At 63.7% G+C, this 19,927-nt stretch overlaps 2 protein-coding genes across 2 annotated transcripts; both read right to left on the bottom strand.

Annotated features, from left to right (window-relative positions):
* Window positions 1–8,044: 8,044 nt before the first annotated feature.
* On the bottom strand, window positions 8,045–19,874 carry TNNI2 (troponin I2, fast skeletal type). The gene is made up of 6 exons (XM_074401842.1): window positions 19,869–19,874; window positions 9,503–9,546; window positions 9,286–9,414; window positions 9,053–9,142; window positions 8,772–8,948; window positions 8,045–8,263 (listed from the first exon to the last, which is right to left on the bottom strand). The coding sequence occupies exons 3-6, from the start codon at window positions 9,406–9,408 to the stop codon at window positions 8,168–8,170; spliced, it is 486 nt and encodes a 161-aa protein (XP_074257943.1). The 5' UTR covers window positions 9,409–9,414; window positions 9,503–9,546; window positions 19,869–19,874; the 3' UTR covers window positions 8,045–8,167.
* On the bottom strand, window positions 12,252–14,957 carry SYT8 (synaptotagmin 8). Its single transcript, XM_010331129.3, has 7 exons — window positions 14,554–14,957; window positions 14,295–14,458; window positions 13,774–13,871; window positions 13,222–13,660; window positions 12,940–13,045; window positions 12,704–12,837; window positions 12,252–12,602 (listed from the first exon to the last, which is right to left on the bottom strand). The coding sequence occupies exons 1-7, from the start codon at window positions 14,645–14,647 to the stop codon at window positions 12,339–12,341; spliced, it is 1,299 nt and encodes a 432-aa protein (XP_010329431.2). The 5' UTR covers window positions 14,648–14,957; the 3' UTR covers window positions 12,252–12,338.
* Window positions 19,875–19,927: the final 53 nt, after the last annotated feature.

Here is a 19,927-nt window from a genome sequence, read left to right as displayed (position 1 = left end):
AGATGGGAAGATGTGAGGAGAGGAGAGGGCAGAGGAAGGGTGTCTTGAGCATCCCAAGCAAGATGGCGTCGCGGACTGGAAAGAAAGCAGCGGCCTCGGGGAATGTGATGGGCTCGCCTTGTCCCCTGGAAACTCCCCACTGAGGTCCTGATGCCCAGCACCTCGGGGCGTGGCTTTCTTTGGAGACGGGGGCTTTGAAGGAGTTGAAGTGAGGTCATTAGGGTGGGCCCTCGCCACACCGGACTTGTGGAAAGGGGAAATCTGGACACAGACACGCTCAGCGGGACAGACTGCTGGGGACACAGGGTGATGGTGTTCTCTGCAAGCCCAGAAGAGAGGCCTTAGGAGGAGCCAGCCCTGGAGTGCACCCACATGGCGACCCTGTCAGGGTCGGCGGGGGAGGAGAGCCAACCTCAGAGGCTGAGGGTTCTCGGGCTGGGGGTACCTGGCAGGGAGGGGCCTCTGCTCCCGTCACTCTGGGACCCCAGACTGCTCCTCCTCAAGGACCTGAGTCCTGACAGGCCCCCCTACATCCATCCGGTGGAGGACAGCGGAGATCATGGGGTGGCCAGGGGAGGCTGCAGGGACCAGGTCTGGACACATGGACTCTGGAGAATGTGCCGGTCTGCAAGGTGCGTGCCCAGAGCTTTGCAACGGGGGCCCCCGAGGCCTGGATTTGAGGGGAGAAGCCGGGGGTTGGGACCTGTGCTGCAGGCTGGAGGTGCATGTGGAAGTCCCCGCTGAGCCAGGAGAGGCCAGGGCAGGAGATGGTGTGCAGTGGCATCGTGGGCTGGAAAGGCCATCCTGCAGACCTGGCAGCTCTGCTCTCCCGGCACAGGCCGTCCCACAGTGCAGGACACCCTGCAGTATGGGACACCCCGCGGCCCTGCTCCCCCAGTACGGGACACCCCGCGGCCCTGCTCCCCCAGTATGCGACACCCCGCGGCCCTGCTCCCTGGCACGTCACTCTGTGGGCACATTCAGATGCTGGAGGGGTCTGCTGTGGGGAGCAAGGCTGGGGCCGTGGCCTCTCCCTGCACATGAGCTGGGGTCACTCGGCCCCTTTCCTTCCACTGGCTGTGGCCATGGGTGAGCAGGGGTATCTGGCCCAGGAGCAAAGAGAGTGAGGAAGAGAAGCTCCCAACGGGGACAGAGACAGACAGGAAAGGGGTGGGAAGCCTTCCGGGGGGTCGGAGGGAGGCCAGGAGCGGGCAGTGACCAGAGAGCGGCCCCCAGTAGAGCAGGCCGGCCAGGAGCAGCGCTGGGGGACCATGGGGTTCAGGGCCAGGTGAGGGCAGAAGAAGGTCTCTAGCAGGGGGCAAAGAGACACAGGCAGGTAGGGGAAGACGGGCATGGGTCAGCACAGTGGCTTCGGGTCGGAGAGCTTGGCTGTTTTTTTTGCTTCTAGTTTTTGCTTTATTTTATTATTATTATTATTATTATTTTATTTCATTATATATTATGCTTTATTTTTTATTTAAAAAAATTTTTGTAGAGATGTGGTTTTGCTGTGTTGCCCAGGCTGGTCTCAAACTCCCGGCCTCAAGCGATCCGCCCCCTTGGCTTCCTGAAGTGCCGGCTTACAGGCCTGAGCCACCACGCCATGCTCAGCGTTTTTTTCCTCCTTTTTCTTTTCTTTCTTCTTTTTTTTTTTTTTTTTAAATATTTTCAGACTTTTTTTTTTTTTTTTTTGAGACAATCTCACTGTGTCGCCCAGGCTGGAGTGCAGTGGCACTGTCTCAGCTCACTGCAACCTCTGCCTCCTAGGCTCAAGCAATTCTCCTGCCTCAGCCTCCCCACAGAGCCCAGCACCATGCCTGGCTAATTTTTGTATTTTATGAGAGACAGAATGTCACCATGTTGGCCAGGCCAGTCTTGAACTCCTGGACTCAAGCTATCCCCTGCCCTCCTTGGCCTTCCAAAATGCTGGGATTACAAGTGTAAGCCATCGGCCTGGCTTCTTTGTTTTTTTTTTTTTTTTTCTCTTTCTTTACATTTTTAAAGTTTTTATTTTTTGAGATGGAGTCTTGCTCTGTTGCCTGGATGGAGTGTGGTGCGGTGGTGTGAGCTGGACAGGTCGCAACCTCCGCCTCCCGGGCGCAGCAGTCCTGCCTCAGCCCGGCTCTGCCCCCCTAGCTGAGACCACAGACATACACCACCACAGCCGGTTAATTCTCCAATTTTTCTGTAGTGATGGGGTCTCACTTTACTGCCTAGGCTGGCCCGGAACTTCTGGACCCAACACCCTCAACTCGGCCTCCCAAAGTCCTGGGATTACAGGCATGAGCCACCACACCTGGCCTCCATTTTTAAAATTTTTTTGTTTTTCTCTTTTTAAGTTTTTAGAGCTTGGTTTTTGTCTTCACTATTTTGTGGTGTCAGAGTGACCTAGGCCTTCACTTGTGAGAAGCCCAACCGGCAGTGACGGCAGGGCGGGCTGGGACCTGCAGAGGCTGCAATGTGGACAATGTGGACGTGTGCTCGTGGCGGGGGGAGTGGGAGGGGGGACTGTCCTGGGGTGCTGTAAGGGGCCTCGCTGTGGACGTGTGTTTGTGGGGGGCAGGGAGTCCTGGGGTGCTGTGAGGGGTTCGCTGTAGACATGTGCTCTTGGGGTGGGGAGTATCCCGGGGTGCTGTGAGGGGCTCGCTGTGGACATGTGCTCTTGGGGTGGGGAGTATCCCGGGGTGCTGTGAGGGGTTTGCTGTGGACATTTGCTCTTGGGGTGGGGAGTGTCCCGGGGTGCTGTGAGGGGCTCGCTGTGGACGTGTGCTCTTGGGGTCGAGAGTCCCGGGGTGCTGTGAGGGGATTGCTGTGGACATGTGCTCTTGGGGTAGGGAGTGTCCCGGGGTGCGGTGAGGGGTTCGCTGTGGACATGTGCTCTTGGGGTGGGGAGTGTCCCGGGGTGCTGTGAGGGACCTCTCTGTGGACAAGTGCTGGTAGGGGGGGCATGGGTCGACTCTCATGAGAGGGCAGTGGTAATTACTGGGTTCAGCCCCATGGCCTCTGGTTTGAGGTGGGGTCCCAGGTGATCTGGGGTGTGAGGGAGAGATTTCTGGGGCTCGGTGGAGGGAGCATGGGGGAGGATCAGAGGGAGGCAGCTCACAGAATCTGTGCCTGGCTCGGTGCCGTGCTGACTCGCAGTGGCCTGCTGGAGGAGCAGCCACAGAGCCGGGAGCCTTCGAGGACGCAGACCTTCCCCATGGCTGATGGCTGGAGGAGGGACCGGGGGTCAGGAGCAGCCTAGCAGGGAGGGGGAGCAATGGAAGATGAGAGGGGGTGGTGAGGAGGTGGAGGTGACAGGGGCCTGGAGAGGGAGAGGCCCTGGGGCCAGACAGTGTTTGTAGAGGGGCGGAGGTGTTTGCAGGAGGGAGGAAGCAGCCAGGGGATGGAGGGGCTTCCGGCAACCGGGGGGTGGCGGGGGTGGGGGGGAGCTTCCGGCATGGCCCTGCACAGCAGGGAACAGCGGCTGCCGGACTCCAGTGTGCACGGTGGCCCTGGCATCCTGCAGGGCCTGTTAGACAATGCTCGTGCAGACCCTGTGCCCCCCACCGAGGTGCCCCCACGGCTGTGTGCTAGCTCCTCGCCCCAGCAGCACTGACACAGCTGCAAATAACCCCAAGTCCCCGACTTCTCTGAGTTTCCCTCCCAGGGAAGGAGACAGACAGTGAACAAATGAAAAAAAAAAAAAAAAAAAAAAAAAAGTCCATGGTCATTCTGGAAAATAACCAGGAGAAGTCACAGAGATGGGCAGGGACTCATAGAGGGCTTCTTGGAGGAGGTGATCATGCTGTAACTGAAGGGTGGGAAGGAGATGGCCACAGGGAGAGTCTGGGGAGAAGCTTCCAGGCCTGGGGTGGAGGCAGGCTTGGCGGTCCTGGTGTGACATTCAGCAGCGGGGTGGTCCAGGGGGCTGAGCTGGGACTTGCTGGGGCTGGGGGTGAGTCGGGCTGACTCTGAGGGACACACCAGGCAAGGAGGATGTGCCAGCTGAGTCTCTGCCTACCCTGTGGTGCAGTGAGGCAGGCACTCTCATCTCCAAGTTCATTGTACGTCTAGGTAAACCAAGGCCGGGCAGCCCATCAGGGTGGAATGGGGCTGAGCCACAGAGGCAGCTCTAACACCAGGCTCCGGGGCTGTCTGGTGAGCCAGAGCCGGAGGAGCGGGGTGGTGAGGCCGTGGCGAGTGCCGGGCTCAGTTTTCCAAAGATAGCTAGAGCCAGGCACTGGCCGGCAGAGGTGGGTCTGGGGACCGGCATAGCTGGTGCCCGGGAACCAAAGAGGACACAGGGCCGGACAGGTCAGCGGTGAGGCGCAGCTGGAAGAGAGGGTGAAGCCAGCCCTGATCCTGGGGCCCGGGAACCCTTGAGGGCCACACAGGGGGTCCAGCAGGTGGACCATCATGGGGAAACTGTGTCCCCCTCTGGGACCTCACTCCTGGCTTTCCCTTGACCCGGGGCATAAGGGTGAAGGTTAGGGGAAGCGCCTCTGAGTTCAGCCCCTTGGAGAGAACAAAGCCTCACGGGTGGCCTGGTCCCGGCTCCACCCAGCGCGCAGCACGCCCAGGGTGCCCAGGCCTCCCTCCCGCTGTCCCTGGTGGGCGACCTGCCAGCCTTGCTCCCAGGCCCACCCCGATTCCGTAAGCCCAGTCGAAGATCGGCTTCTCCGAAATGGGGAGCTCCCCCGGGAGCCAGAGAGCTGTACCGAGGGCCTGGCACCCAGCCCCGCCCTCTGCCCTCGGCCTCAGCCTCCGCCGCCACCCCCAAGATCCCCACGCCTTTCTGCCCACACCCGAGCCCTGTGAGGTCCCTCTGTTAACTCATGTTTTCATGTCATCTGTTTTTGTTGTTGCTTACACGCGTTATTGCGTTAACATTTAAGGAAAAGTTCAGCTTTGGGGAAAATAATTTCACCCACAGAGAAGTTTCAAGAATGAGAATTTGACAAGGGGCATCTGTACCCCTCTCACCCGGGGCACATGTCCATGTTGCCATTCGACCCTGGCCTCACCGCCTCTCAGCCTCGCTCTCCGTTCCTCTGAGCCTCTGCCTCGTTCTTTCTCTCTGTGCCTGTCTCTGCCTCTTTGTCTCTCTGCCTCTGTGTCTGTCTCTCTGTCTCTTGTCCTTCTATCTCTGTCTCTCTGTCTTTGTGTCTCTCTCTGTCTCTCCATCTCTCTGTCTCTGTCTTTCCATCTCTCTGTCTCCCTGTCTCCCTGTCTCTGTCTGTGTCTCTCTGCCTCTCTGTCTCTCTGTCTTTGTGTCTCTCTGTCTCTCTGTGTCTCTCCATCTGTCTCTATCTTTCCGTCTCTCTGTCTCTCTGTCTCCCTGTCTCCCTGTCTCTGTCTGTGTCTCTCTGCCTCTCTGTCTCCCTCCCTGACTCCTAAAGACTTGAAGGTCTGTTTCCTTGGAATGCAGATGTTCTTTTGTGTGACCTCAGCGCGGCTGTGAGGTTCTGCACGTTTACCCCGGACACTGCTGTTATCTTGTCTGCCAGTCTGTGTCCTGACGGTTGCTCCCGTCAGCGGGGGCGCAGGGCAGGCGCTCTGCGTCACTGGGGCCTCCTGGCAGAAAGGACATGGCAGGCTCTTCCTGCACGTTCCCCGCCCCGCCCTGCTGTCAGCCTCTCTTCCGAGGATCCCGGGGCCTTCAGGGCAGGATGGTTTTAGGAAAGCAGGCCTGCAGCCTGGTGTGCTCGTGACTCTGGGGGTCTGCGTCTCAGCCACTCAGTGGCAGAGCAGGAAATGCCCACTCGTGCAGATGCGCCCATGTCTGCCCTGCACCCACGCCGGCCCTGCACCTCCCGAGGAACCCCTGCCCTCTGTCTCCGGGGGTGCCCCGTGCACTTCCTCCCAGCCCCCTCCCTCCTTGGCTCACTGTGCCTGGTCTTCCCCAACTCCTTCCTGGCCACAGCCCAGGGTCACATGGGACTTCAGAGGCCATGTTTTCCTGACCTCCAGAGCCTCACACAGGGCTACCCACATCCCCTGCCCTGGGCCCGTCCCCTTCTCTTCCAGGACTCCTCTGGGGCTCGTGGTGGCCACTCTAGCTGCCCTGGCTGTCCCCACCCTCCCCCTCCTCTCCTCTCGCCCTGGCCTTGGGCATCTCTGCCCATGGACTCACCACCCAGGACACCCACATTCCCATCTCCAGCCCCGCCCCTGCTCCAGCTGCCTGGGCCAGCTCTCAGCCAGAATTTCCACAGGGCCCCCAAACCCAGCAGCCCAAAGGGAGTGCCTCACCTCCTCCCAAAGCCACTTCCTCCAGTCCTGGAGGGCAGCCCCACCCGCCTGTGCCCCCAGCAAAGGCCTGGCTTCCTCATGTCCCTCATGTCCTGGGGACCCGGCCCCTTCCACGTCTCCATTCCTCACTCCCTGAACCTTGTGGTGACTTCAGCTGTGCTCCACCCTGCTGAGGTCTTTCGAGAATGCAGAGCTGGGGGCCGGCCCCATGCCTCAGGCCTCTTCCAGCATCACCGCCAGAATCACCCAAGGGAGATGGAGCCGGGCTCAGAGGGGGGCCAGTTTGAGATTTGCTGGTTTGGTTTCTTCAAGCCTCTCATTTCCCTCATTCTTTTATTCATTCACTCGTTTATTGGATATTTAACAAACAAACACCCATACAGCAGCTATCCAGCCCAGGAGTGCAAACGTTCCCCCAGACCTCCATCAGCACGGGGGTCCTCACTCGGCTCCGATCCTGCTCTGCCCCCATCCCACCCACCCCAGGGGATCATTCTTTGACATTTTGTGTTTGTGTTCGACATCTCCTTGCTTTAAGATGAAAAAGGTGATTTTCCCATGTAGTGCATCTGCTCCGGCCGGCCGAGTGGAATCCTGTGGTTGAGCCAGGTGTGAACTCCAGCCCCGATTCTCTGCCCTTGGCCCTGATACCCCGTGAGACTGGGTCCAGCCTCTTTCCCGGTGGGCACAGGCGCCACAGAGCTGCCGGATCCCCTGCAAGGGGGTCTGTGGCCAGGCCCTGCCTCCACCTGTGCGTCTGCCTGCCTGTCTGGCTCTGCGCAGGGCACATCGTGGCCTCCACGCTTGTCCTCCTTCAGGCTCAGCTGAGGCTCGGCCTTGAGCAGTGTCTCCCCCACAGGCCAGGTGTCAAGCCATACTTCTGTGCCCCATGATCCCCTCCACCCCAGGCTGCACCTGGTCCCATCATCATGGCATGGAGGACCCTGCATGTCTGCCCCAGCTGCACCCACCAGGCAGTGCTCCCCTGGCCCCCAGCTACCCTACTTCAGGCTCGTGGCCTGGCCTTTCCCTACAGGGGGCTCCAGGAGAAGTCCCGGGTGGGGGTTCAGCCTGGTGTGGGGCTTCAGTTGCAGTAAAGGTCAGAGCTGAATGCCAGGGCTGGAGAATGCCCGCGGGGCGGGGCCAAGGCCATCCCGGGCGCCCGTTGACGTCAGTCCTCAAGGCAGCCCGAGGCGGAACTGCCGCTGCACGTCGTACCTCCGGCAGATCAATCAGCGGGACCTCCAGAGGGCAAGGGCAGAGCGCGGGCTGGCAGTCTCCTCAGTGAAGATCTGAGCAGGGGGACCTTGGCGTGCCTGCTCTGGCAGCCTTCAAAGAGCGGGACTGATACAAGGCGGCCTTGCTGTCACCAGCCTTGTCAGAGCCTGTCAGAGCCCTGTCCTTGGCAGCCAGATGGGGCTAGGGTCTTGGGGCCGAGTGGAAAGGAGAATTGGGGCCACACTGGGGCCTGGGCGCGGTCGCTGGTGGGCATAGGCCTCTTGGTCCCCTGGTGTGGTGAAGAGTGACACAGACCGCTTTCAGGGTGGCAGTAAGGACCAGAGACCGGGCCAGCCCCCAGTACCGTGCTGATCCCAAGGCCCAGATCCCATGGCCCATTGTGCAGGCACGCCCCTCCACGTTCCCCAAGTGGGTGGATTCCCCTGCAGGGCCTTCCCGGACGCAGCTCCTTGCTGGAAGCAGCCTCCCTCCCCGGCTGAAACCCTCAGGCCCCTGACCATACAGCAGGCCACCGAGGCCAGGGCCCAGAGCACAGCCAATGAGGCTGGGGAGAGCCAGACCAGACCAGCCATGGGGATTCAGATCCTTTATTGACAGTGGACATGAGGCCAGCCCTCCGTGGCAGGCTCTGGGGCATGCCCCCGGAGTGTTCTGCTGGGAGCTGGCCCCGGGCAGGCGTGGGCCGACGAGGAGCCTAAGACTCCGACTCAAACATCTTCTTCCGGCCCTCCATGCCCGACTTCTCCTCGATGTTCTTCCTCCAGTCACCCACGTCTCGCAGGTCCCGCTCCTGGGGTGGGGCGGGAGAGAGCTCAGGCCCACCCAGCCACTCACACACCCTGGTCCACACCACCTTCAGCCTCAGGTTCCCCTCTGCATTGGGCAGTAGAGTGTCCCCTGCACAGCACCCTGGAGGAGCAGTGGTGCAGGGCACCTGGCAGGGCAGTGCGGACCCATAGCAGGGCGAGTGTGGGAGGTGCTCCCCAGGGACAAGGCAGGTGTGGGAGGTGCTCCCCAGGGAGAAGGTGGGTGTGGGAAGTGCTCCCCAGAGACAGGGTGGGTGTGGGAGGTACTCCCCCAGCAGGGTAGGTGTGGATGGTGCTCCCCAGAGACAGGGTGGGTGTGGGTGGTGCTCCCAGAGACAGGACAGGTGTGGGAAGTGCTCCCCAGGGAGAGGGCGGGTGTGGGTAGTGCTCCCCCGGCAGGGCAGGCGTGGGTGGTGCTCCCCCAGCGGGGCAGGAGTGGGAGGTGCTTCCCCAGCAGGGCAGGCGTGGGTGGTGCTCCCCTGTGGCACGCACCTTCTCTGTGTCCTCCTTCTTGACCTGCTTGAGGTTGGCTCTCAGGTCCATGCACACCTTGTGCTTGGAGCCCAGCAGGGCCTTGAGCATGGCGTCGGCCGACATGCGCACCCTCCGCAGCGGGGGTCGCTTGAACTTGCCCCGCAGATCGAACAGCTTCTGGTTCATGTCCTCCAGCTGTGGGCACGGGAGCCAGGTGGGGCCCGAGGTCCTGGTGGCCTCAGCTCCCTGCCTGTCCGCCCACCCGCCTGGGGGGGCCGCTGCCCGCCGCCACCACTCACCTCCTTGCTGCTCTTCTGCACCCTCACCTCCATGTCGTACTTCTCCTCTTCGGCCGCGTCAATCTTGGCGTGCAGCTGTTTGCAGAGCTCCTGGGGGTGGGCGTGGGGGAGGGCGGCCATCCTGACATTTGGCCGCCACCGTCACCGGCCCCTGCCCTGACCACCCGCTGGCCCTCTTGACAAGTGGGGAAACTGAGGCAGCAGGCAGGCTGGCTGCGGTGGGGGGGCAGTACCTGCACTTCAGACATGGAGCCCGGGATGTGCAGCGGCGGGCAGTGCTCCGCCAGGTAGTTCTGCTTCTCCGCCTCGCGGCGGCTCTCCTCCTTCTCCAGCTCCGTGGCCGCGATCTGCAGCATCACGCTCTGTGGCGGGACAGGCAGTGAGGGGCTGCGGCCGGCTCCCCCACCCCCGCAGACCCACCCGGACAACCCCTCAGGTGCCCACACCTACCTTCAGGTGCTGTCTGCGGGCCGTGATGGCCCTGTTCCGCTTCTGCATGGCAGGGACAGGGGACAGAGTCAGGGCCTCCAAGCCTGGACCCCCCCCACCCCCTTCCATACTCCCTGGCCAGGTCGGGGGCTCCTGCCCAGGGACCAGCGGAGCCTGGGGGCTCCCGAGACCGTGATGGGGAGGCTGGGCCTTCCCCGGGCCCAGACCTCGCTCTGGGACACGGCGCTGTGTGGTGCGTGACACTTTGCCCAGGTGGTACATGTGCTGGGGGGCAGGGGCTGGGGAAGAGGAGTCAGGCCACAGGGCCAGTCTGGGGTAGCTCGGCTGGCAAGGTGGGGGCGGGAAGTGCAGGAATCAGAAAGAAGAAGTGATTCCCTGTGACCAGGCCACAGCCACACTTGCCCTGCCCAGAAGGCATGGCGCAGCCACTTCCTCTCTTGGTGGGTGGATGGGGCACTTTTGCCAGCAGGGAGGGTCTCAGGGCCTTGAGGCTGCAACCTATGACCTATCCCAAGTTGGGGGAGCCCCTCCCCACCATGTTTGTGCCCCAGCAAGTACTTACCTCCTCACTGTCCAGGGAGGGAGAACGCAGGCCGGGCGGGGAGAGAAGAGAGAGGTTAGGGCCATGGCCATAGGGGTGGGATTTGTGATGGGGTGGACGGGGCGGGAGGTGGCAGGGGCAGTGTGTGGGGGTACACTTACTCTCCCATCCTGAGGTCCTGAGCTTGGAGCCTGTGGGGAGAGGAAGGCAGAGGTGTTGCCCGGGCCTGGCTACCACGACACCTTCGCCCAGTAGCTGGTAAAGGGTGCAGGCCTCCCGCTGATGCCCCTCTCCCGCCCCACCCCGTACTCTGACCTCCTTCAAGGACAATGTCTTGGAATTCCCCAGGGTGAGAAGTAAGAGGAGAAAGTGTTCCCAAAATGTCCCAGGCATAGCCTGAGGAGCTGCAGCTGTCCCTGAGGGAGGGGGGGGACGGGCCAGCGCAGGTGGCCGCCTGAGCGACGCTGTTATTTTTAACCCTCCGTCTTTGGCTTTGGGCCTAAGTGCGTGGAAGGACCGCTCCTCAGTGTGGCCTGGGGGCTCAGGTTCGGGGGTTTCTTGACTCCTAAACTCTCCTTCCAGGGTCCCCAGAGGTGAAGCCTGGTCGTCAGGGCCTGCCTGGAGCCAGAGCTGCCTCCCAAGCCTCTCCCTCTCATTCCCCGGTCTGTGAAGGCCCCCAAAGGAGGCTGCTGGTGGCATCCCCCCGACCCCCAGACCCCGGCCTCAGGGCATCCTCCCTCAAACTAGCTCAAGCCATGCCCTGTCCCCTGGCCTCGGCGGGCCGGGCCGGGCCTCACCTAGAATCTGGGCAGCAGGGCTGGGCGTGAGGTCAGGCCGGCAGTGGCGAGTTGGGCTGGTGGGCCCAGGGGGAGGGGTATAAATGGCCTCCCCCAGGCTGGGCCCCTGCTCAGAAAGGGCATGAAGTCCTCCTCAGACCAATGGGGGCGAGGAAGCCACAGAGACCTCCCCACCTGTCCGGCCGCCTGGCCTGGCCGCGTGCTGCCGCCCAGTCCAAGAAGTCTTGGTGAGGCGCCGCGGCTGGGCGGCTCTATTTAGGGCTCAGTGACGTGCTGGAGACGCCTCTGCGGTTCTTGTAAGGAGCCTGAGGACACTGGTGCCTGGTTCTGCCTGGGGCGTCGGCCGGGCACACAGCTCAGGTCGGCCGAGGGGTTACCCTTCAAGGATGCGCACCTCACCCCACCTCGCCCGAGGTCAGCATCAGCTCACCAACCGGGCTGCCTGCTGGGCTCAGCCACAGCCTCTCTGCTGGCCAGCTCCCCCACTGGGCCCCTGCAGTGGGCCGGTCCCCCCTTCAGCCCACGCCTGACCCCCTTCTGCAAGCCTGGCTCCTGGGGTGAGGCCTCCCAGGCCCTGCCACAGCGGCCGAGGGCTGGGGGCCCCCCCTCCCTGCGTGAAGCCGTCTTCCTGCCTGGGGAGCAGGACTGGGAATGAGGGGCTCGCTGTACATGCGCTGCGCCCCTCCCAGCCTGCCTGGAACGCCTTGCCACAGTCCCCTCCGGAGACTTGGAACACATCCTTCAGCCTAAGGAGGGTGGCGCCACCCGCGTTGGGAGCCTTTCTGACCCGAGGGGGCTTGGGGCCCGCCTGGCTGCCCGGGCAGGCCCGGCACTGCCCTTCTCACCCAGGCCCGAGGCCCTTGTTCCCCCCCAGCTCCGCAGCCCCCACCCTGCAGAGGCCCCGGGACCGTGACTTGGCACCCTCTCGGAGCGGGGGCTCTTGGCCCCAGCCCCGTGGGGAGGATCAGAGGAGACAGCAGCGTGGAGGCTCCAGCCGCTAAGGCAGCCCAGATGTGTGGGGGACGGAGAGGGGAAGCGGCCAGGGCGGAGCCCCTACAGGCCTCGGCGGCTTCCGAAGGCATCTGCTGCCCCCTGCTGCTCACGCGGGAAGGCCCGGCCGAGCTGTGTCCCTACAAGGCTGCCTCCCACCCGCCCCATCCCAGCTGGCCTGACTCTCTGGAACCCACCTCCCCGGTCTTCCCAGGTGGCCCAGGAGGTGATGGGGTGGTGGGGAGCCAGAGTGTGGGGGGGGGGGTGGGGAATCTGTGCTCCTGGGGAGGTTCCTCACTCCTACCCGGCGGTCCAGCAGGGATGGGTCAGAGACCTCAGGGCCCGGCTGAGCCTGGAGAGCAGCCCCTCCCCTGTCCTTGTGGGGGGCCCTGGTGAGTGGAACCAGGCCCTGTGTCTGCGTCCCCCCAGGTTCCAGCTGGACACACAGTGGCAGGAGAAGGCGTTTATTGCAATGGTCCTGCAGGGCAGCCTGGGCAAGTGGCCGGGCTCAGCGGGGAGACCGAGGCCCATGGTGTGTTCCGGAGCGGGGCAGGGGCAGGGGCAGGCGGGGCTGCGGAGCCAGCGCTCGGTCCACCTCCCTGACCGGCCGCAGGGGGTGCCACTGGACCACGGGCTGCCGGGCCTGGGCCAGCATGTCCGCCCAGTGCTGCAGGGGCTGCCCCGAGGCCCGGGCACCCAGATGCACCTTGCCCACCGGCTCGGCCCCGAGCTGCGGGCCGCGGTCCCAGATGGCCAGTACCAGGTCCACATTCTGTGCAGAGACAGAGCACGGGGCGGGGTTGGGGGAGAAAGACCGTGGTCAGCAGGGTCTGGCACTGGGTCCCGATCTGTCCCTGCCTCCCGGCAGCCCACCTGGACCTGGCTGAAGGGCCCCAGGAAGGTGAAGGCCTCGTTGAAGTAGGGGGCAGCCGTGCCCTTTCTGCCAGCTGTCTTTCTCTTCTTCCACTTCCTCTGGTTCAGCATGAGCTGGACCTTCACGTAGGGCTCTGGACAGGCAAGAGGGGCCGGAGGTGGAGACGCTGACCCGGGCTGGGGCTGAGCACAGGGTCCCACCGTTGTGCACCAGCGTGGGCACGTGTGACCCTCACCTACCAGTCCTGGACGCAGGCCTTGGGCCTCCAGCACCACCATGGTTAGCCGGCCTGAGCCGGGCACGTACTGGAGGGAGCAGCACAGCTCCGCGACCTGCTCAGGCTGCAGGCATCGAGAGGGCGTCAGCTCCGGAGGGCCCTTCTGGCCAAGCTGGGGTTCAGGCCCCCACAGCTGCTGCCCATCAGGCCTCAGTCCCTCCCATGTCCCACAGGGCAGGGTCCCTGCCAGCTCTGCCTCGGGCTGCAGGAGGGGCTGGAGCCTGGTGATTAATGCCTCACCTCGGTGGCACCTGGCGGGCCCAGGGGGTACCACTGCTTCAGAACGTGCTGCAGATCCATGGTGCCCAGTGGCAGACGGAGCTCACCCAGGGGCTCGTGCCCCGAGAAGCGCCTGAAGTGGAAAAGCGGCACCTGCAGGGTGGCCCCTGGCAGCTCCGCCTGCGGGACCTGAGGCAGTGGCAAGAGCCAGGCCCTCTGCCCCAGCCCAGCCGCCCCAGCTGCCCAGCCACCCAGCCGCCCAGTCCCCCCCAGCCGCCCAGCCGCCCAGCCCTGACTCACATGGAAGCAGCAGGTCTCATCAAACACGGGGCAGAGTGTGCCTCGGTGCACCTTTGTCTCGTGCCTGTGCCCAGCCTGGGTGGAGATGCTGAGCCGGGCATAGGGGTCCACGGTGCCCCCGGGCCTCAGGTCGGCTGCCTGCCTCAGGCCCACCCGGATCCGGGAGCCAGGGGAGTGGGCTCAGCCAAGGGGCCTGCCCACCACCCAGGGCACAGGGTGGGCCCTTCACCCGTCACCCTCTCCGGAAACTCGCAGAACCTGGGGCCCTTCACCTCCTGCCTTCCAGAGTCGTACTCCAGGGAGAGCTGCAGGCACCCCCATGGCGGAGCGGCCGCCGGGCTGGGCTGCAGACTCTCCACATCCGGCTGCACCTGGTGGGTCGGGACATGGGCCAGGTGCTGCTGCCGCCAATGCCCCATCGGAGCCTTGGGCTCCCGGCAGCATTTGCAGGACATGGGTCAAGACCCCCACCTCCGGGCAGGCCACCCGGCAGGCACAAACCCTCAGCTTCGCTCTGTGAGACCCACCAAACCCACCCCAAACGTGGTGTCTGTTCACCCCGGCCTTCCTCAAGAACCTGCTGTGGCTCCCGCTGGCCCATGGAGCCGCCCCTCTCATACTGCCTCCTCCTCACCTCTGTCCACCCACTTTGCCTGCCAGGAAGGCCCTCGTCACCCCTGTTTCGGGGGGAGTAAAGTGTCCCTGGGGCTGAGCCCACTCAGCTGTCCTGGGCCCTGGAGCCTGGATTTCAAGCTGCCCTCTCTGGACTGACTGGGAGAGGAGCCGCTCCTCACCAGGCAGGTGGTGGTCGTGCCCCAGGCACTGCCCAAGCCCACGGCCTCCTTGTCTCTGGGCTTCTTCCTGTGGCAGCGGCAGCAGCAGCAGACAGCGGAGAGGAGGCCGGAGAGGAGGGGGACGCCCGAGGCAAAGGCGCCAGCTGTGCCAGCCCAGTTGGGCCCTGAGGTGGAGGCCAGGCTCAGCGCATGGGGGGACGGCTGCAGCGCCCACTTGGCTGGCTATCCCCACACCCCATTTGGGAGTCCCACAACTCACAGGGGGTCCTGGCGATGAGGTCTGGAATGAGCCCGGACAGAGCTGTGGTGCCAGCTGGGGCTGGGACACTGGGGGAGTCTGGCGAGTGCCCCATCTTTCTGCCCTGCTGGCTTAGAGGAAATGGTCCAGGAGGCTGGGTCAGCTGGGAGGGTGGCCCCTCCAACCCCTGCCCACTACCCCATCTGCCTGGCAGCAGCCAGCGCTGGGTCTGCCTGGGCAAGGAGGCAGCCCGGGGTGGCCAGGGGCGAGGGTTCTGCGAGGCAGGAAGCTGAAGGGAGGGAGGCGCTGGACCCTGGCCAAGGCTCCAGTTTGGCTGCCCAGGCCCGGCCTCCTGGCCACCTCCCCCCAGCCCCCAGCCCCAGCCAGACAGGCAGGGCCTGGGCAGCTGGGTCCCTGCCTTCACTGGACCTCAGAGCACACTTGCCCCCACTGTAGGATGCCTCCTCCACCAGGAAGCCCTCTGCTTCCCTGCCTCTCTCTCCTGGGCCTTGGACCCTGGGCCCTGCCTGGGGGTCACATCTCATCCCTGGGAGTTCTCATCTCTGAGGTCCCATCACTTCCTTGCCCCTACCCCTGGACCCCCCACAGCTGGGGCCCCCCATGGTAAGCCACTTGGAAGCCCACAGGGGTCTGCAGGCTCCTGGGGGGAGGAGCAGGGCTGGCTGTCAGGGGCTCACTGAGCAGGCCTGGGCTGAAGGTGCATTCCTGGCAGAGGCTCAGGGCCGCAGCGCCTGGGGACAAAGGTGAGGTGGGGGCAGGTAGGGGCAGGGTGCAGCTGGGAGCGGCCAGAACATTCCTTGCACACTGACTCAGCCGCCGCCCGGACTCGCCCACCTGCCTGCCCGGCCACCCTTCGGCATGTGGGTGGGAAGGAGGGTGGGGCGGGCGCAGCTGCTGGCCCCTGCACCCCCCTGCCCAGGGCCTGGGGAGGGAGCACACCTGGCCGGGCTGGCTCCTCCCACCTACAGGCAGAGGAACCAGGGTGCCACATGGGCCCACAGTGACCCCAGGCCTAGGGTGACTCCCTGGCTCAGCTGTTCCCTGAGTCCACCTTGCAGCCGGCCAGGAGACTCTGTTCCTCCACATCTGAGCCTCACCAGCTTTGCCCATGAGTGCCTGGGACCCCTCCTGCCGTGTCCAAGTCAGCTTGGCTTTAGGGGCACAGCCCGGGCCATCCCTCAGGAATAAGCAGCTGTTCAGATGAGATCCCCTCACCTCTGCAGTCCCCCAGCCTGGTGCAGAGCAAGGAGATGGAAAGGGACCCCTCCATGAGTCCAGACACACACACACACACACACACACACACACACACACACACACACAGCATCAGCGCCCCACTGCCCGGCAGGCTGGAAAGGCAACTGTGCTCCCAGAACTGACCCAAATCCCCAGTGTTCAGAGAAGGGGAGCAGCTCAAAGAGTGGGGGAGGGCCCAGCACACTTGCAGACCAGGCTGCCTACCAGCTCCACGCCCTGAGCTCAGCCGGCCAGGCGTTTCATAGGTAAGTGGGCTGAGGCTGGGAGCTCCAGTTTTGTAGCCCTGGAGGCTGGCATGGCCTGAGGAGCCCAGGCTGTCCCGCAGGCAGAGGGGCCAGCACTGCAGGTGGAGGGATTACAGGCACACAAAGGAGATGGGGTGGTCAGGGCCGGCTTCCCAGGCTGCACCCTGAGCACAGCGCCCCGTGCTCAGAGGGGTCCCGCCCTGGTTTAACGCGTGCTGTGATCATCTTGAAATTCTTCATTTTGGAACGAGAGGCTGCATTTTCATTCTGCACTGGGCCTCACAAGTTACGGAGTTGGTCCTGTTCAGGGGACCCCTTGGGTGAATCCCTGCAGATGGAGTATGGGGGTGCAGGGAAGCTCACAGGCCTCCACAGCCCCTCAGCCCTGGGGGACACTCCCAGGTGGGTCGGGCGTCGAAGATGTGGCTGGTGGAGTGCCCTACTAGCAGCTGATGGCAGGAGCTGGGTCCACAGGGTCCCTGGAGCAGGACTGTGCAGGCCAGATTCAAACAGGCCACTGTCTCCTCCCCATGTGGAGTTGAAAGTCAACTTCTCCTGAAATGCCGAAGACTGTATGCATGCTGAGATTAAAGTCGCTTCACTAGAGATTTTCATGGTTGAGATTCAGGATGAGTCTCCAATACAGAATCTCGACCTGTGCGTGCAGGCATGTGTGCGTGTTTGTGCGTGCGCCCCTCCCCTGCGTGCCCGCTTTGCTGCATGCCCCCTCCTTTAGTCTAGGAACAGTCTGGGTGAGCGGGGAGAGCATCCCTGCAGTGATTTGCTGCTGCAGGCCAGCAGGACTCCTGGGCCAGCCTGGTGATCTTGTCCCCAGAGGAGCACAGGAGCCACCCAGAAGCTGCTCCAGAGAACCCCAGGACCCTGGGGGAGCTGGCTGTTGGCGCTGGGGGTTGTCCTGAGGCCTGGGAAGGTGCAGGGTCCCTCTGGACCGCCGGGACCACGAGGAGGTGCAGGTGCAGTGAGCGCATGGCCACCAGATGGCGCCGTCTGCCCCTTGGGACCCGGACTCCAGCGCGGCTCCTGGGGATGGGGCCTGGAGACCCTTAGGTGCTGGGGGCTCTTGGGCCTCCCGGCCCCCACCCCGGAACCCCCCCGTCCTCCCTCCCTGATCCTCCCGGGCCGCTCTCCCCGTTGTCTAGCTTTGGGTGTCCATCTCCTGTGGCCACGCTGGGAAAACCTCCTCTGCGGGTTTGCGTCATGTTTTCCCAGGAAAGGAGATGGTCCCACCTCCCTGGCCACCCTCACCCTCCGCCCCCGGCCACGCGCTCCGGGAGGCTCCTTAGGGCTCTGGAACCAGCTTCACTCTCCCCACAAAGGTGGCTACTCTGCTCCTTCAGCTGCATCCCCATCCCGCTCGCCCTCCAAGGCCTGCATGAGCCCACCTCTTCCAGGGAGCCTTCCCTGGTCACCCCAGGACCCCCAGACCTGCCATGATGCCTTGTACTGAATTCCACCCTGTGTTCCCTCCCCATTGGGACCCCCAGCCCCAACCAGGCAGAACGTGGGTGAGCCCCCTCCTTTAGACTTCTTGTCAGCCCAAGGCCGGGCACTTGTTTTCGGCTTGCTAATAATGACTCCCTCCATGGTGCGTGCAAGTGAAATGTTTTTGGCTTCCATAGGAGCACCTTTCTGTGGGTCCTTCCTCTGAAAAACAAGACTTCCCCACGTGCCGGGGCTGGCAGCCCCCAGGTATAAACGCACTCACCTGACGCCCCTGCTTCCCCGGACCCAGACAGCCACCAGGCCTTCCTCTCAGACCCTGGGCACCCGGAGGCCGGTCCAGCTCTCAGGCAGCACTGCCTCTGGTGACGGAAGGCTCTCCTTGGGGAGGAGGGGTGCGGGGGCCACAGCTGCAGGAGCCCCACCTCGTGGCCGGAACTGCTGGCCCGTGAGAGCTGGGAAACTCCCTTTGGGAGGAAGGTCTCTCCGAGGCCCAGGGGCTGAGCATCTGGGCTCCAGCCTATTTCCAAGGGTCTCTTGGGGCTGGGGGCACCTTGAGTCCTGCCCAGCTTTGCTGGCTTGGAGCCAGCTGGAGGGGGTGACGGGCCCGAGAGGGCTGGCCTTGGTGAGGGGCAGCAGGAGGGGGACTGGTTGAACCTGGTTTGGGCAGGTCCTGACACGGGGGAGGGGTCCCGAGGCACAGGGCCGCCTGGCTTGGAAGAGAGCACGCTCAGGTGCTGTGGGTCGGAGGACAAGTGTGAGGAGGACAGTGGCCGGGCGGGGGCTGCCCGGGGCAGTGTGGGACAGGGGCTTGCAGAGGACCGGGTGGGCCTGCTTGGCTCTGCGCCTGCCTCGACCTCCAGGCCCAGGCACCTTCAGGACACTCCCCTCCGTGCCTTTGTCTCCTGCTGGGCTGGCCCAGTCTCTTGAGTTCTTGGTTTCCTAATGAAGGACCCCCTCAGCCTCTGGCCCCTGAGCGAGCGGCCGGAAGTCCTCACTCCAGTCTAACCTCAGTGTCCCTTGCTTCAGTTGGACCCCCAAGCAAGGCCTGTAGCCTGAGCTCCCTCCTCTGCTCTGGCTGGTTAATCTCGTCCGGCCAGTCGAGTCAGGTCCATGAGCTGGGCCCACCTTGGAGTGGCCCTCCCAGGCCAGGACATTTCCCAGAGCCCTTATCACTGCTGGTTAATGCTTAACGGGAAAACCTGCCTCAGCAGGCTGGGCCGGTGGGTGGTCAGGCAGCACGTATGGGGGACATAGCCCGGGCTCCAAGGATGCTTTTGGGCCCCAGCAGGGGCACGTGTGGGCCACGCATGCGCGTGTTGGGCCCCTCCGGTCACACGCAGCCCTGGGTGTGTGCGGATGTGCACGTCCTTCTGGTGTTTGCACAGGGCACGGGTCTGTCTCCTAGTCTGGCCAGTCTGGGATGAGAGGGGCCGCAGGCTGCCCAGCGGGGCTTTTAGGCAAGCAGGGTGGCTGGATGCCGGCCCCAGGGCACAGCTGAGCTACGTGCCCCGAGCGAGATTCTCTGCCTCTGGCTGTGTAGGGTCTTTGTACCTTCTCCAGAATATGGGCGCCTTCACGGCCAGACGGGCGTCTGAGGTTCCAGGGCAGGAAGGAGAAAACCAAACAGAACTGGAGCCCGAGGCCAGCCCGGAGGCCTCGAGACAGCGGCTTGGCAGCCAGCAGCCCCATGGAGACCCTGGTGGGGCTCCTGGATGGGGAAGCTTCCTCTGAGGTCGCCTGGGGAATGTTTGAGGTTGGAACACAAGGCTCTGGGGAGCCAGGAGTCACTGGCACGCACAGAAATGTGCTGGGCGAGTGCGTGTTCGCCCTGCCCGCCGCTCTGACCCCGGCCTCCCTCCACGTCTACGTTCCTCGGGGCTGGGGCGCGGGATGGATGGGAATGGGGGAACTCAGCTTGCCACAGCTCTCTGCGGTCTGGGATGCCCTGTGCCCATTCTCTGTATCTTAGCTTGTGTGTGCCAGTCACCTTTCATTCGGGCTGTCTGTGCTTCTTCATCCTGAGAGGCTGCACCCCATCAACCAGACATCTGGGGAGGCTGTACCCCATGACCTGGGCCTCTGGGGAGGCTGCGCCCCATCAGTGAGCCTTCAGGAGGCTCTGCTCCATCTTGGACGTGGGGGTCTGCACCCCACTCCTCTGGACATGGCGGGTATTGATTCCATGGGCTCAGTGCCTATCCTCTGAGAATCTGAATCTGGGTTCTGGCGATGAAAAGCCCACGTGATGAAGTGCCTGGGTGGCCACCCCTCACCTGAACTCCGCAGATGCCTGGCACTGCAGGCCACCGCGTCGGAGGACAAGGGTCCTCCTTGTCCTCCCCGTGCTGACCTCATCTCCCAAGGGCCTCGGGGACCTGGTGGCCGGGGCCCCTCCCCCACAGCTTTGT

The sequence above is a fragment of the Saimiri boliviensis genome, chromosome 6 (genome assembly GCF_048565385.1).
Source record: "Saimiri boliviensis isolate mSaiBol1 chromosome 6, mSaiBol1.pri, whole genome shotgun sequence".
NCBI classification, from domain to species: domain Eukaryota; kingdom Metazoa; phylum Chordata; class Mammalia; order Primates; family Cebidae; genus Saimiri; species Saimiri boliviensis.
Note: the sequence above shows the minus strand (reverse complement) of the source record. Positions and strands in the feature narration are given on the sequence as shown.

Bases quoted from the DNA above. Each gene is read 5' to 3' on its own strand.
- TNNI2 (XM_074401842.1), bottom strand. From the start codon at position 9,408: ATGCTGCAGATCGCGGCCACGGAGCTGGAGAAGGAGGAGAGCCGCCGC. The intron at 9,143-9,285 runs GTACTGCCCCCC...GCCCACCCCCAG, and splicing joins GCTCCATGTCTGAAGTGCAG to GAGCTCTGCAAACAGCTGCA. The intron at 8,949-9,052 runs GTGAGTGGTGGC...CCGTGCCCACAG, and splicing joins TGCAGAAGAGCAGCAAGGAG to CTGGAGGACATGAACCAGAA.
- SYT8 (XM_010331129.3), bottom strand. From the start codon at position 14,647: ATGGGGCACTCGCCAGACTCCCCCAGTGTCCCAGCCCCAGCTGGCACC. The intron at 13,872-14,294 runs GTGAGGAGCGGC...CCGACCCACCAG, and splicing joins GCACGACCACCACCTGCCTG to GTGCAGCCGGATGTGGAGAG. The intron at 13,046-13,221 runs GTGAGGCATTAA...CGATGCCTGCAG, and splicing joins GCCCGCCAGGTGCCACCGAG to CCTGAGCAGGTCGCGGAGCT.